Source organism: Globicephala melas, chromosome 11 (assembly GCF_963455315.2).
Source record: "Globicephala melas chromosome 11, mGloMel1.2, whole genome shotgun sequence".
NCBI classification, from domain to species: domain Eukaryota; kingdom Metazoa; phylum Chordata; class Mammalia; order Artiodactyla; family Delphinidae; genus Globicephala; species Globicephala melas.
Window position 1 is genome coordinate 79,786,731 of NC_083324.2, and position 16,478 is coordinate 79,803,208.

Consider the following 16,478-nt stretch of genomic DNA (forward strand, 5'->3'; position numbering starts at 1 on the left):
GCAGGGGATGTGGAGTCCGTTCCAGGAGCTGTGGAGACAGAGATGGGGGTAGTTGGTTTGGTACCAGTGATCCTAGTGTCTAGGAAACATGTCACACGATATGATGCATTGGTAGTGGAGATAATTAACAGGGAGGCAGGTGTCCTTAGAGCAGAGGGGTTGATCTAACACATCTCTGGTGCTGGTGGTTTGAGGAGAGGTGTTGTGGTGGGACGAGAGATGGTAGAAAGTGATTCGCCTGAGGCCACGGTCCCCAGAATAAAGGTGAGTGTCTTACAGAAGAGGAGGTAGAATACGTGCATGGATGGTGCTGTTGATGGTGGAAGCAGAAGATTGAGGAAATGTGACCATGACGCATGTGGACGTGGGAGATCTATTCAATTACGGAAGTGGTCACCCACAGAGAAGAGCGTGGGTTGGGATGAAAGGAATAGGGTCTGATAGTCTTGTGATGTAGTCACTGGGTATAAGGATGGTGCTGGAGGAAGAGATGACAGAATAAGGTTTTTCCATGGACGAGGCAGTGCTCATGGCTTGGAGCAGAGGTGACATAAGCTAACACAATCGTGGTGATCAACAAAGTCGAGCTGAGTGTGCTCGGAACAGATGACCCACGTGAAGAGGCTGGCGACCCCAGGGACGGAGGCGGGGTGGGGGCGGGGGACTCAGACAAGGTGGGAGGACAGGAGAGGCAGTAGAGATGGTGCTGTTGGCAGCAATGGTTGTGTTTAGATGAGACGTGGCTACACTGATACAAGAACAGTGTCCGTCACTGGAATAGCAGAGGGTGGCTCAGAACAAAGTGGGTAGAATCAGTTCCAGTACGAGTGCTGATGGCAAGTGCAGAGGTGGTTTTATTCAGAGCAAGTGCCAGAGTATGAAACAAAAATAGTTTGGTCTTGGACTAGAGCAAGGATTGGCAAACTTTTCCTGTAAAGGGCCAGGTGGTAAAATTTTAAGCTGTTTGGTCACAGTCTCTGTTACAGTTACGCAAAGTACCTGGAAAGCAGCTATAGATGTAAACAAACAGGTGTGACTGTGTTCCAACAGCACTTTATTTGGAAAGACAGGTAACAGGCCAGAGCTGTCTTGTGAATTACCGTTTGCATCCCCTGGACCAGGGGTCGGTACGTTGAGGCCACAGTAGTTTCAGAGGCTTTGGTGGGCACAGACTCCACAGTGGTTCCTGAGGCTGTGGTAGAAGCTATGGTGAGTGGTCTCAAAGCCTGTGGTGGTTTCATTGGTGGAGACTGTGGTGGGCACAGATGTCATCATGGAGGCTGAGGTGCTATCAGAGGCTGTGGTGGTCTCAGCGGGCACTGTGGTAGCTGTGGAGGGCACAGAGCTGTAGCTGTCACAGAGATTTTAGTGGAGACTGTTGTGGTATCAGAGGCTAGGCTGTGCTGGCAGCTGTCCTGGTCTCAGAGTTGGTGGTGGAGACCATGGTGGTCTCAGAAGACGTTGTCGTACTCCTAGAGCCAGTGGTGGACGCTGTGGTGGACACATATGCAATTGCTGAGGACGGGTAGTCTCAGACGCTTTGGTGGAGGCCTCGGTGGACTCAGAGATCAAAGTAGAGGGTGTTGTGGGCACGGATGTTATCGTGGAGGTTGTGATGCTCTCAGAGACTGTGGCTGAGGCCAGGACGGGGGACTCGCCCAAAACTCCGCCCCCGCATCAGAGTGGCTTCAGGGTGGGAGGAGGGCATCGGCTGGGGCCCAGGCGGGCCGCTCCTCGGGGGGACGTGGGGACCTGGTGGGATCCTCAGATGAGCCTACTGTCGCCCTCAGCCAGACTCTGCTCTGTTAGGGAGTGAGATTCAGGAGCCACAGGTCAAGTGGAGCCTCCAGGGAGGGAGGGCCACGGACTGGGGAACCCAGAGCCCCCGCTGCCCGGCCCCGGGCCGCCCTGCTCAGGCTTCCCCTCTGCTCTCGCACCTGGAGCCTGCTCTAGCCCTAGGGATCTTGGGTGCCTGCTGCTAGGACGTGCTCTCTCTTCCCCGGGAAGGTGGCCGGGGAGCATTCCCTGCCTTGCCACTCACTCATTAAGTAATTTTTCCTAATGAGAGCCCAGCTCCAGAGCTTGTTAAAGGATGTCCCCTTAGATATCAAAGTGATCACTAGCCCGGGAGAGAGAAGTGGGAAGGGAGACATTCAGGGCCGTGCCCTGGGGCCCATGGCACCCGCTGTCCCCGTTTGCTTTGGGGAGATGTAGAACCTCCCCCACTCCCCCAAGCACACGCTCTTTGACCCCCAGTGCTCCCTTTTGGTGCCTTGGCAGGGAGGCGTTGGTCGAGTTGGATGTTTTGCTTCATTTTGTTTTGGTTTTTTAATTAGGGTCCAGGCTGGGGAAATTCATGGTTAGAGGCTGGGGTTAGGGGGTATCTGCTTTCCTCCCGGAGCGAGTGACTCTCCTGTCATGGCAGCTGCCACATGCTGCGTCACCATCTGCCCAGAGACTAAAAGCCGGGCAGCTTCCTCCTGTGTCCTATGGCACTCCAGCCCTCTTCCAGCGCCCAGGTGTCCTTCTCTGCCTCAAGGCTCTCTCCAGGGACCTAAGTCTGGGGTCCCTCTGGCACCTGGCTTGCCTCCTTTCTGGCACTCACGCTACAATTCTGCCCTTAGCAGAGCAGATCTGCAGCGGAAGATTCAGAGAGCCCCTCAGGCCTCAGGGCCCTCCCAGCCCAGGGCTGGGTCCTGGCAGATAATCCACTGACATGAGTGTCCGGGTTCGGATCACTGTCCGTGATGGGCTTCCAGCTTCCTGCAAATGGAGATGCCAAAAGTGGCAAAAAGCTGCTCGCGGCCCTGCTGTTTGATTCTGGATAGAGTCAAGGTTGGAAGGCCTGTGGCAAACTGGAGTGCCTTTCTGGTCAGCAGAGATGCTGATGCTATCCTCTTCCACTAAGAGTGAGACCCAAGGCTACGTGGATGATGGGCGGTGGTTTGGTTGGGACTGACATTTGGGCACGGAATGGTTTTGGAGCAGGGCTGCTCTCCTACCATGCGTATGGAACATGGCAGATGTGCATAAGTATTGGGCTTAATTCGTTAGAGTCTTGTTTTATTCTGTGTAGTGCTGCCTTGTGATAACTCGTACTGAATTATTTAATTTTAATTTTCCTGTATTTGTGTCTCAGATGAGAACTATGTCTTATACTTCTTTGTAATCCTCAACAGAATGTATAATAGGTGCTTAGAAATACTTGCTTATTAATTAACCCATTTTCTCCTCATTTTGTCACCATGCAAATGAGCCAGGCATGAACTCAGGCTGGCTCTTCTGGAAATCCAGGAACGAGCCATTTTAGGAACAGTGGAAATTCAGCCTCCTCTTCCTCGACCCTCCAAAGAATTCCTGTCTTCCAGCCACTCCTGCTCAAGGTCATCTGTAAGGTCACAGCCAGAGCCAGGAACACCAGTCAGGACTTTCTCCCAACTGATAGCCCAGTAATTATGATGCCTTACTTTATAAATATTTTACACTTTATTGTAAAAAGGCCAATAGATAGAAAGAAGTTATCTGTCATCAGCTAACTCTCCCTTACTCCCTCTGCCCAATCAGTAATAAGTGAAAGGGCTTTAGTAAATTGGAGAGAAAATCCAGAAAACATACACAGATGAAATGTCTGCAAGGAGAAAAATCAGAATCTGGGGTGAAGGTGTGGAGAGAATAGGGGCAGTAGAGAAGATGGATGACTCCTACAGAAAAAAAGCCAAGACTCTGGGGCTTTGCGGGGAGAGAGGAAAATAAATGATGAGTGGGGAACACCGTCAAGGAGGGTCTGGGGTGGGGATCCATGAATGAGACTGCAGGCCAAACAAAAATCCCTCCCTGTGTGCCCACACACAGTCCAGCAAGGCAAGCCAACAGGATGCCCACTGCAGACGTTTAGGAAAACTAAGGGACACAGGAGGGAGCGGGAAGAGCCGTCTGGGTGACAGATATTTATGATCTTTTCTGGAATTTTTCTGAGAATGGAGAGGGTGGAGAAGGAAATCCTCTTTTCTTCTCAGATCCTATATTTTCATTAAAAAAAAAAACAAAAACAGTCAAGGGCCCTGGGAACTCAGAGACAAGCCGGTTTCCCACAAACTCTAAGTAATAGTAGATGGAAATAATATAGGTTGGTCCTGAAACCCAGAAACTCTGTCTTTCGACTCGCCCTGCCCATAACCCTGACTCACAGTCAGTCTGGAGCATTGCCTTCTAAGGCTCCCGAACTTCCCTTCACTGTGCTGTCCCTCCCAAAACTCAGAGTCCTATATTGATCCCCACTCTGTACATCCATCAGACGCCTTTTCATTTTCAGATCATCATCTTCTCTAGAGAACACTTGCCTGTATTATTCGTTCTTTCTTTTCTATACCCCAAACTCATATCCTTTTTGCTTATCACTTCACCCCTTGACCAGTTTCAATAACACAGCAGTTGAAGGGTTGAAGTGTTAACCATCAGTACTTTGCCCTTCCTGGAGTCCAGGAAATAGGAATTGTGGGTTTCATTTTCCATCCAGGAAAGGGGTAAGGCATGGAAGAGCTGGGGGTTGGCGAGTTCTGAAAGATCATTGTGGGGAAGAGATCTGGGTCATGCCGAGAGTCCGTTGCTCCGTCAGGTGGACTGGATAGGAAATGGGGCCCCCATCATCCTCTGGGTCATTGTCCTCAGTGTTCTGGGTCAGTGCACGGTGTGTTCGTGCCAAATAGGAGACCTGTGATTGGGAAGAGAAAGGAGGAGTGAGTACCATCTGCCATGCCATTTACTTTCCTCGACACCCATATCTCAGGTCCTTTGATTCTATTCTCCCTGACCCTGGACGTTGGCTTGCTCCTTTCCCAAGATTCCGTTCAAACCCTAATCCTTATTCCAGCCCCAGATCCAGTACATTGAGTTCCAGACTTCATCTCCAGTTCCTTCCTCTGTCTTATTTTCCTTATTCTAATATCCCCCATTCTCACACCCCAGACTCTATCTCCAACTCCAAAATTTTCCCTACTTTACACCCTTTTGTTCTCAGCCACTGCTTTCTTCCCAATTCCACTTTTCATGTCGCACGCATCTATTTTCTTTTTCCATAGTTTCCACCACCACAATCCCTCTATTACCATCCTCCACACTATGCCTCTTTTCCTAGACTTATTAGTCCCTCCAGTTCTGATCCATAACATCTCCTCAACTCCTTATCCCATGGGTTCACTCCCCTGGGCGTCACTCTCCCTTACCAAGAAAATCAGGCCAAGGAACACCAGGAGGAGAATCACTATCAACAGGACCACGATAACTATGGCCCATGCAGGGAAGGAATCATTCTCCCCCCTCTCTCCAGCATGGAAATCTCCTTGTGAGCCAGCTTTGTTCTGGTGTGGATGGCTCTTGTCAGGGGCTTCCGACATGATAGACCTGGTGGCTGTAGAAGAACCAACTGACACATGACGGGAAACCTCAGGTTTTTTTGGACAAGGAGAGGTAGTACTGATAGACGTGTCTCCTGTGACCTTCACTGGAGGTCTTATACTCTCTGTGGCTGCTGTGACTTTTGTTGAATTTTCTGTGTGTTTAATTGGGGATTTTATGGTCTCAGTGGCCAATGTGGTCTTTCCTTGGTGTCTAGTAGATTCTGCTGGAGCTCCTGAGTTCTTGTAATGGGTCCATTTGGTCTTTCCTCCATGTCCTGTGGGCTTTGCAGGGGCTCCAGTGCTTCCCTCATGGATCGATGTGGTCTTTCCTTCATGTCCCATGGGTTTTCCTGGGGCTCCACTGGTCCTCTCATGGCCCGATGTGGTCTTTCCTTCGTGTCCTGTGGGTGTTTCTGGGGGCCCCGTGGTCCTCTTGTGGTCTGACAAGGTGCTTCCCCTGTGTCCCGTGGGTGTTTCTGGGGCCCCCGTGGTCCTCTCATGACCTGATGTGGTCTTTCCTCCATGTCCCGTGGATGTTTCTGGGGGCCCCGTGGTCCTCTCGTGGCCCGATGTGGTCTTTCCTCCATGTCCTGTGGGTGTTTCTGGGGCCCCCGTGGTCCTCTCATGGCCTGATGTGGTCTTTCCTCCATGTCCCGTGGATGTTTCTGGGGGCCCCGTGGTCCTCTCATGGCCTGATGTGGTCTTTCCTCTGTGTCCTGTGGGTGTTTCTGGGGGCCCCGTGGTCCTCTTGTGGCCTGACAAGGTGCTTCCCCTGTGTCCCGTGGGTGTTTCTGGGGCCCCCGTGGTCCTCTTGTGGCACAATGTGGTCTTTACTCCGTGTCCCGTGGGTGTTTCTGGGGGCCCCGTGGTCCTCTCGTGGCCTGATGTGGTCTTTCCTCCATGTCCTGTGGGTGTTTCTGGGGACCCTGTGGTCCTCTCGTGGCCTGACAAGGTGCTTCCCCTGTGTCCCATAGGTGTTTCTGGGGCCCCTGTGGTCCTCTCATGGCCTGATGTGGTCTTTCCTCCATGTCCTGTGGGTGTTTCTGGGGGTCCCATGGTCCTCTTGTGGCACGATGTGGTCTTTACTCCGTGTCCTGTGGGTGTTTCTGGGGGCCCCGTGGTCCTCTTGTGGCCTGACACGGTGCTTCCCCTGTGTCCCATGGGTGTTTCTGGGGCCCCCGTGGTCCTCTCGTGGCACGATGTGGTCTTTCCTCCATGTCTTGTGGGATTTTCTGAGGCTCCTGTGGTCCTCTCATGACTTGACGTGGTTGTTTGTTTTTGTTCTTTAGGTTTTCCTGGCTTTTGTGTGGTCTTTTCAGTGGTTTTGTCTGAGGTGGTACATGGTGTTGTAGTTTTAGCTGGGTTACTTGTTACTGTTGGTCTCTTTGTTGTGCTCTTAAGACAAGTTGTCTTGCTCTTGGGCGCTGGGGTTGGATGTTTTTTGTGAACTGATCCTTTATCTGTGTTAGTGGAGTCATTAGTATTGTTGTGTTTGTTCCCGGTAATTAGGTCTTTTCCTTGAATGCTGGGTTTTTGTTCAGATGTGTGAGGAGGATCTTGAGTTGCAGAGCTTTGGGAGTTATCTACATCCTGGTGAAGCAGCTTGGAGTGGTGTGTGGTGTTGCATTGGTGTTTTTGCTTATGGGTTTCTGTAGATTTTGAGCGGTCTGGGGAGCTGTGTTCTGAATGAAGAGCAGTGTGGTCAGAGCGGTTAATAGAAACAGGGCCTTGAGCCAGAGAGGAAAAATGATCAGATGTTGGGTGTTCACGAGTTTTCTGGTGTTCTTGAAGTGTGGTAGCACCTGTGAAGGGAGAGAGGCAAATAAGAAACTTCCTCCATGCTCTTCCCTGCTTCCCTTCTCACCTCATCTCTCGGGGTCCCTTTGTTACCCAAGATGTATCTCCCCAGCCAGTCTCTTCAGAATACTCCGGTATCTAATCCCCATTCTCACCTCCAGTCTCTGGACCTTTGTTGAGGCTGTCCTTTCAGCAACAATGCCACCTCTCTCCTCTCCACCTCTACTCCTCAGTTCTCAAGTTCAGATCTTTCTAGCTGTATGGCATCTTTCCTGATCTTTCTAAGCAGATAAGATCCAGCTTCATTTCAGTGCTCAAAAAATTCTTTGTTAGTTACTCTTTCCTGCTACCTTCAACGTGACATTACAGTTGTTTGTGTGCCTGTCAACCTCCCTGTCCGGCTTATCACATTGTAAGATTTTGAGAGGAGATATTGACTAGCCTTTTGCTCTGCAAGTGCTGTTTTAGAGTTTATATACTTATGGAATGGAGCTGCCTTTCCACTGCAGAGCTGAGAGGAAAGGGAATAAATGTCAGAATCTCTATCTTTCCTTAATAGTCCAGCTCCATCCCAAATGTGACTGTGTGAGAGACTGCGGTGAGACCTCTGGCAAAACTTCCCACAGAGATTAGTAAGTAGACACAGGTGATGCGTGAGAGGATAAGAAGAGGGATGGACGGTAGGTAGAGGAGGGGGATGGGAACCTTTCATTTTGGTGATGAAGATTGACCTGGATGCAGGGAAGCGGATGAGATGACTCAACCCTTATGGTTCCCCACTGGCTCCCCCTCTTCACACACCTGAAGCCATCTGAGATAGATGAAGGTGATCCTTCTGAAAGAAAAGGATATCGACTTGGGGGTCCTGGGAGGTGTGAACAAGGCAGCTGGATTCTGGCAGGGACCGACTATGTTTATGAACAGGGAGTGAGGGAAAACACCCCTATCAATGAACAGATGTGGGCCTTAATTCCATGGAAGAACAACCAGTGGGAACAGAGGAGATGTCTCTGATATCTAACCAGGACAGTAAGAGCCAGCAGAGCGGGAAAAGTGAGAGAGATAGCGTCGTTACATAACTGAGCTTTCCAGACTCTGTTAACTCAAGGTGGCAACCAGAGCCTGGACACACTCCCAGTCACCGGAAACCACAATCCATCCACCTCCCTGCTGACTCCTTAAGAGGGTTGAGGGTTGGGGAACTTAGTCCTTGAAAGAAATACGGGTGGACGAGAAGGGGGTGAGGGTAGGAGGGAAGCCCAAGTCCCTGATGGGATTCAAGGTTGGGGAGAGAGAGGAGGGCTGAACTGCCAGGCCCTCACTTCACCAGGCCGGGTCCATTCTCTGATTCTCTCGGCAGCAATACCGACCGTGGCCCTTGTTTATTGGGCCCCTTCTTGGGGCCAGGAGCTCAGCTAATTGCCTCATAGTCACTCTCTTTCTGGGTTGTCTTCTAAGGTGATTGATCTCCCAGCTCCCCACAAGGCATCTTAGAATCTGTCAATGTCCCTATTTTACAGCCAAGAAACTTGAATTTCTTGGAGCAATGGTGACTTGCACACAATCCCACAGCCACAGCAATGGCCAACCTTTCTGGAACACTTACTGGGAGACAGGCAGGTCCTACGAAGGAGGGCATGTATTAACTCATTTACTTTTTACAACAACCATTTGAGGTTGAGAACTATTTGTTATTCTCCCTTTTTATAGATGAGGAAACAAGGTTCAGAGAGGTTAAGTAATCTCCCCAAGGACACTCAGCAAGAGGTTGAGACAGAACTGGAACATGCATTCTGGGCTCCCAGGACCAGGCTTTAACCGGTTAAGACCACACTATACAGCCTATAGGTCAGCCCAGTCTCTTGGGGAAGGAAGAACACTGACATTTGTGGAACCTCTGAAAGATGATGTTCATATATTTGTTTAGGGACTTCCCTGGTGGTGCAGTGGATAAGACTCGGCGCTCCCAATGCAGGGGGCCGGGGTTCGATCCTTAGTCAGGGAACTAGATCCCACATGCATGCCACAACTAAGAGTTCTCATGCCACAACTAAGGAGCCCGTGAGCCGCGACTAAGACCCAGTGCAACCAAATAAATAAATAAAGTGTACCACTCAGTGGGTTAAAAAAAAAAAGACCAAAAACATATATTTGTTTATTTAATCTTCACCACGAACTTGTGAGGCAAGTGTACGATCTTACTCTTTTACAGGTGAGGAAAGGAAGTTCAAAGAAGGTGAGTGATTGGCAGAGGCTTTTCACTACACCCCAGATGCTTTTAAATGTGATAGGAGATGACTAAGTATCCATGGAGTGAATAAATGTGCAGGCGGCAGCCCGGAGTGGCAAATTCCACGGGCCTTAAAGAATCAGAGGAGAGGACAGAGTCCAGGCACTATCCCTCACTAGGTTTGCATCCTTACTCAGGTCACTTAAATGCTCCGAAGCCCCATGCCCTCAACAGTAAATAACGATGATGTCAACCTACCAGTTTAGTGTGAGGACTAAAGGAAGTATGGAGCATAGAAGACTCTTTAAAGTGTTTGCTGAATTCAGGTTGTAGTCTTTGAAACAATCTCATACTTTGCTCTGCTCTTCTCCTGGTAGTAAGGGGAGCCTGAGCCTGTGGCCTTGCCCTCCTGTCTTCTGCAGCTCCAGGTGTCTCTCCTGGCTTCCCCACCCCCACCCCATATACTTCTGCGTCTACCTTGACCACACCTTCAATACCCCCCCACCCCCCACTCCCCCACCCCACCCCCAACCCCCCACACACATTCCTGAGCCACTTCCCCTTGCTGTGTTTTATCAGCATTGCACTCACCAGTTTCTAATGTATTACAAGTGCGGTTTACTTCCCCCAGTGGCAGGGACTTTTATGTGTTTTATTCATTGCCTAGGTCTCCAGGCCAGAGCAATGTTTGACCCATAGGAGGCACTTCATAAGTATTTGTTGAATGGATGAATGAGACAATATTTTAAGACTGATGAAAACTCTTCAGAAGCCATGCCAACAACCTTTCATTATGCGTATTAAGTAAGAAAACAAACATAATTGTGGCCTCCAAAGGTTGGGAGACCAAGGGTAACTTCTGCTATGTTAAGTAATTGAGCCCTGAGATGAAAAGATGTTGAAAGAAGGTCTCTCGCCCACCCGTTTTGGGATGTTGGTCGTTATTTAATCACAGGAGCCACATAGTCAATAACTAGACTCAGATAATTAGATTTTAGAATTCCAGCATCACATAGTTGTGGAACCATTGATTATAAAATCTGGAGTTGAAGCTCAAGGGATTCCTTGGTCCTGAGCCTTGAGGCAAATCAGTGACCTAACCCCCAGGTTGAGATGACCATCTCTTCTCCCCAGTAGATCTGTCATTGGTAGCAACTTTCTTTTCCTAGGAAGTTTCCACCATAAGATATTCATTTCACTGACTATAATAATGGTCAGAAAAGAACTGTTTTGGTCACTGAGGTATAGGTAGAGAGCAAAACCTGGCTTTAGCACAAGACACTGGTAGTAGATACTCAGCCTGGATAAAAGAGTAAAAACAAATCCCACAGCATCAAAACTATGTACAGTTCCAAGGGTCTGTTCTATCTGCTTCATGCACCGGTTTGAAAAGAAGATGGATATCCTACTAAGTGACTCGTGCTATGGAGTCTCTGTTAGAGCAGCCTCACGCAAAAGAGTCCCTCAAAAATGGCTTACTCCATTTGCAATAATGTGCATAAATGTTTGTTAAAGTGTCTATACAGTTTAAGTTCAATATGTGACCTAAAACACAGACATAGTAAAAAAAGATGAAAGGGAAAAACACTCAAGTGTTTGCATGGACAACTACAGAGTATTAGAAAAGATTTTCTTTTTCTTTCTAATTTTTTCCATTTTTCAGCTTCTAGATTGAGCATATATTATTTTTGTCATAGAAATTAAATCAAATAACATTTACTATAGGAAAATGTCTTTTTTTAGATTCTCCTCAGGCAGGACCTCAGCCCCGTCTGTGCTTTCTTCAGTGATGATTTAATCTAGATGCTGCACCTGTGGTTCTGTGGCTGCATGATGCCGACTCTGGGGTTCTAGGATCTAGTTATCTGAGTCTGGGTATTGACTGGTCCTGTGGATAAGTGACAGGGCATACCCCAGACCTGTGGGCTAAAGGTCTTCATCCACTCCTCTTGTCACTCTTCCCTCCCTACCCTGGCCGCACCGTCTGCTGGACACACTTATGTGTCAGCCCTGACTCACACTCCACTTGCACCCTGACTCCATTCCAACCCCACCCCAGACTCAAGCCCTCCCTCACCTATCACCCCCTTGCTCTTCTCTGCAGAATCTGAGCGCCCAGCGGCTCTTCCCTCCCCACCCGTCCCCTGCATCCCAGCCAGCCAAGCTCTAGCGTGACTGTCTCCCACACCACACACACAGAGCCCAGAGTGTCCTGCTCCAGAATTCGGATCTTGAGTGTGCCCTGTGCCTGTCCTGTGCCTCAGAGAAAATCTACCTCAAAAGTGAATGTGAAGAGGGACTTCCCTGGTGGTGCAGTGGTTGAGAATCCACCTGCCAATGCAGGGGGCACATGTTCAATCCCTGGTCTGGGAAGATCCCACATGCCTCGGAGCAACTAAGCCCCCGCGCCACAACTACTGAGCCTGAGCTCTATAGCCCGGGAGCAACAACTACTGAGCCTGTGTGCCACAGCTACTGAAGCTCGTGCACTCTAGGGCCTGTGCTCCGCAACAAGAGAAGCCCCCACAATGAGAAGCCTGCGCACTGCAGCGAAGAGCAGCCCCCGCTCGCTGCAACTAGAGAAAAGCTCGCATGCAGCAACGAAGACCCGACACAGCGAAAAATAAATAAAATTTAAAAAATAAAAATAAAATAAACTGTAAAAAAAAAAGTGAATGTGAGGGAAAAAAGTGAATGTGTGTGGAAATGATTCAGGACTCATCCCCTTCTGACCCCTACGAGTTCCTCTTCCTCAGCAGCAGCAGGACAAGAGAGGAGGGAGAGCGGCAGGTGAGACAATCAGCCTGACAGGAAGGGGAAGAGAAGGTGCGCGGGACTGGGTGGTGGGCGGCTCAGGGCGGCTCTGATGCCTCTGTCCCCAGACCCTCGAGGTGGGGGGAAGGGCATCAAATCAAGACACTGCTGAGACCCAGCAGAGACAACTTAGAGATTCCTCAGCCCCTGCCCCTGCCCCTGCCGTCCACCATCTGCCCAGTCACCAGCTCGCATCCCCTCCGGCCCCAGCGTGACCCTGAGCTCAGGGAAGGAGAAACTCCCTCTAACATCACCCTCTATCAAATACCATTGGAAGGATAAGCTGCTGCTTCCCCTGCCCACAGTGCTGCCCAGAGCACCCAGACTCACAACCTTCCCGGGCCTGGTTTGGGATCATCGACACTGTTACCGTGGATGACCCTATGCAGTAAGTAGAGAGTCTCTCTGAATCTATTTTTGCCAAGTGTCTACCTTGTAAGACCCTCCTCTGAATTGCCCAGGCCCCTCCAAGCTGCCCCTGTGTTTGGGCATCTCTGCTCCCCAAGTTCAGTCACAAAACTCTCTTAACTAAGTGAACTAATTTTGCAATTTCACTTTATCTTATAGGGTCTATTTTGCTTGTCAAATTTTCTTTTCTTTCTTTTTTTTTTTTTTAATGATTCAGCACCTCTTTTTTTTTTTTTTAATTTACTTAATTTTATTTATTTTTGGCTGTGTTGTGTCTTCGTTGTTGTACTCTGGCCCTCTCCAGCTGCAGTGAGCAGGGGTCACCCTTCGCTGCAGTGTGCGGGCCTCTCATTGCGGTGGCCTCTCTAGCTGCGGAGCACAAGCCCTAGGCCTGGGCACCCCAGCAGCCATGGCTCGCGGGCTCTAGAGCGCAGGCTCAGCAGCTGCGGCGCGTGGGCCCAGTTGCTCCGCAGCATGCGGGATCTTCCCGGACCAGGGCCCGAACCCGCGTCCCCTGCATCGGCAGGTGGACTCTTAACCACTGTGCCACCAGGGAAGCCCTCTTTTCTTAAATTTTTATTGGAGTATAGTTGATATACAATGTTGTGTTCATTTCAGGTGTACAGCAAAGTGAATCAGTTATACATATATGTATATCCACTTTTTTAAAACAATTTTTCCCCCTATAGGCCACCGTCAAACTTTTCTATATTCACTTTCTTACCAAAGCCTTGGGATGTTTCCCAATTGTAAAACGGGGATAAAACCATACACACCTTATCGAGTTGTCGTGCGGATTAAATAAGTAAACACAGACGAAGTGCCTAGAACAACGCCAAGCACATAGTAACTTCATGTCAGCCAGGCGGCATCCTTCCCATTTTACAGAAGCCCAGACTAAGTACATGGGCCAGAGTCAGGGCTGGAACCCAGATCAGAACTGAGCAGGGCTCTTGGGAAAGAAATGCACCTTATGCCCCCTGAGGACAGCGGTGGGGGTGGCATGGTGGAACCCCAGCTTGCCTCTGTGACTTTGGACAAGCCCTTTACCTCTCTGAGTCTCATTCGCCTCACTATAAAATGGAACATTACTAACCACCTCAGGGGATTTGAGGACATGAAATGAGATGAAGTACCTCCCTCGAGCGCCTGTGAATTCCCTGCAGGGGCTCAGGGAGTGTAAGATCCCTGCCGCTGCCTACCCAGGACTGCCAGCCCAGCCAGCGTCTTTATCCAGACTAAAAGAAGTCCCCCTCTGGTGGCTGCAGCCTTGCAGGCCATGTCTTGAGGAGCAGCGCATAGGCTGTAATTCACCTCCGACATGCCCCTTAGATGGCGAACTTGAGCAATGTACACCCCAGGCAGCTGTATGTAGTAGCTCCGAACCCACCCCCTTTCCCACCACATAGTCGCTTGCTGTTCATTTCTGTGATCGGTCGTTCAACCGTATGAATGCTAAGAAACAACGCCTCTCTATTTTCTATCCCCCCAAGTGATGATGACCCCTTCATCTCTGAGGGCACCTTACCTGCCTCCCAGGAAGCTAGAAGGAAGAGGAAGCAGCACTGGAGGCGAAAGATGGAATGGATGCAGTGGGCCGGCTGAGCCATGTTGGAGATGGATGGCTGCTTGAGGCCATGGGCTGGAGTCCCCTCAGCTTATATGGGCCCAGGTTTGACGTCATTGGGGCTGGGGCCCCTCAGGCCTAAATCTTAAACAAATGGAACTGCCCCACCCCACAGGGGTGCCCTGATAACGGGAGACCGCAGCTGCTTCGTCATGAAGTGAGGTACGTGGATGCCTACTGAAAGGGTGGGATCTGGGGGCAGGGAAAGGCAACTGGGAGGGACAGACTCCTGCCCCAGCCCCAGTGGAAGGTGAGGGGTTGGGTGGGCAGCCTCCAGGGTTCTGGGCAGGTGGGGAGCAGATGATGGGTTCCAGAAGGACTGAGTTCTGCCTGGGGCCAGATGGGGAGGGGGCTGGTTGAATGCCTGGATTCTGGGAGGAGGTTCAAATTCTGGTTCTTCTCCAGCTGCACATTCCCCCTCCCACTTCTCTCGTGTCAGCCCAGCTCTCCACACCCCTTACTCACACAAGGTCACTCTTTTTGCCCTGGGTGGAGCTGTCCATGAGTATCAGGTGAAAGAGCAGAGAAGGGGGAAAGCCCTCACATAGCAGAGACAGGTGCTTCCAGGTGTCCAGAGATGACACAAGAAGTGGGGACAGTGGGGGCAGTGGCGGAGACAAGACAGCTATGGAACCCCAGGGACTGACATTCCTCACCAGGGATGCCAGCAGGTCCAGGCCACCCAGAGGCACTGAAGGCAAGATCTTTGGCAGAGATGCTCAGTGGACAGGGGCTCTGCCTTCCCTCTCCCCCCACCCCGTCCTCTCCCACCTCAGCCCAGTGACAGTCTCTTTGCCTGCAAGCCCCCATCCACCCCTAAACAGAAAAGCAGACCTCTCATTTCTAGGAGCTCCCTGGAGTCTCTCTCTCCCCTTTGTCCTGATTCCATGCCTGAAGCAAACATTAGCTCAGAGACTGTCAAAATTCATACACTGCGTTCCCAAGAGACAGTGGCTGAGGCTGGAGTAAGGGGAGGACAGGCTACCTGGGACTCTAAGGAGAGAGAAAGCCATGGGTCCAGGTGTCTCAGTCACTGCCCCTATCGCCCACTTAATTTGTTCACTGTGGGTCTCCGCTACTGGAAGTCAGCACCCTGCAGGTGAGGTCTGCTGCATCCCCAGCACCTGGGACAGGGCCTGGCACACAGGAGACAATCAATAGTGTTGACTCGGCCGAATGGAGTGGAAGCCAGGGCTGGCTACTGCCTCTAGGGGGACGTGGAACAGGCAGAGGGAGTGGAGAGGGCTGGACCCAGAGGGCAGGAGGCCAGGGCCCTGGGGCAGTGGGGCTCATGGGAGGACTAGAGGGCCAATATGTGAATCCGTCTCAGTACTTGGCATGACTGGTCCCTAAGCCCTAGGCAGGGCTGGAATGGGAGGGAAGAGGAGCGGCCAACTGCTCGTTAATGCAATTAATGGGAGATTAATTAAGCTCCATGGAGTCAGGCGCCTAACTGCTCAGAACTGGGCAGCCTTCCTCCCAGGCAAAGCGTCCTGAAGGATGGGGAGACTGAGGCAGAGGCAGACCCCCTCCCCTGCGGCTTCATCTAGACGCAGGGCTGACTGACAACTCCTGTTTCCACTAGTCTGCTACCCCACGCTTTCCCCCAAGGACCCAGGCCTTAGTAGAATAAGGGACAGTAATACTGCTTATATCACAGGGCTGCTGTGAACTAAAATATGTACAGTACCTGGCACATAATAAGTGTTATTTAAGTGTTGTTATTATTATACATTATTAGTTATTATTAATGAGGAATATGGAGCACAGAAAGGTTAAGTAACTTGCACGAGGTCACACAGCTATAATGACAAAGCCAGGATTCAAAACCCAGGTTATAAACTAACTTCACAGAGTTGATTCTTCACTGCCTAGAGCTGAATTTAGCACCTCCATGGGCTGGTCAGCCCACAGTGCTCCCAAGCCTCTCTTTCAGTGGCCCCAAACCCCCATTCCTGCTCGGTCAGTGTTTCCTCTCAGCCACCCAAACTGCGGTTCCCTTTTCCCCTCATCCCTCCCTAAGTGTGGCAAGCTGTCATCTTTTACCCTGAAGCCCCTGTTCTTCTCAGAGTTCTGGGGCACCAGGTCCCAGCTCCACTGGCCTCAGGGACCCACACATTTGGACCATAGCTTCACTCACCTTTTTTTTTTTTAAGATTTTTTTGATGTGGACCATTTTTAAAGTCTTTATTGAATTGTTTACAAT

The 16,478-nt window shown here is 50.4% G+C and overlaps 2 protein-coding genes across 2 annotated transcripts in view; one reads left to right on the top strand and one right to left on the bottom strand.

Annotated features, from left to right (window-relative positions):
• SFTA2 (surfactant associated 2) overlaps positions 1 to 16,478 on the top strand; it is an 83,562-nt gene that overhangs the window by 45,733 nt on the left and 21,351 nt on the right. Inside the window, exon 3 of the mRNA XM_060308848.1 lies at positions 14,139 to 14,434. The gene's annotated coding sequence lies outside the window, so the exon portion shown is untranslated. The remainder of the gene's footprint in view (positions 1 to 14,138; positions 14,435 to 16,478) is intronic.
• Positions 4,565 to 6,452, bottom strand: MUCL3 (mucin like 3). Its single transcript, XM_030851156.2, has 2 exons — positions 5,223 to 6,452; positions 4,565 to 4,711 (listed from the first exon to the last, which is right to left on the bottom strand). Exons 1-2 carry the CDS (start codon positions 6,450 to 6,452, stop codon positions 4,565 to 4,567), a joined length of 1,377 nt encoding a protein of 458 aa, XP_030707016.2.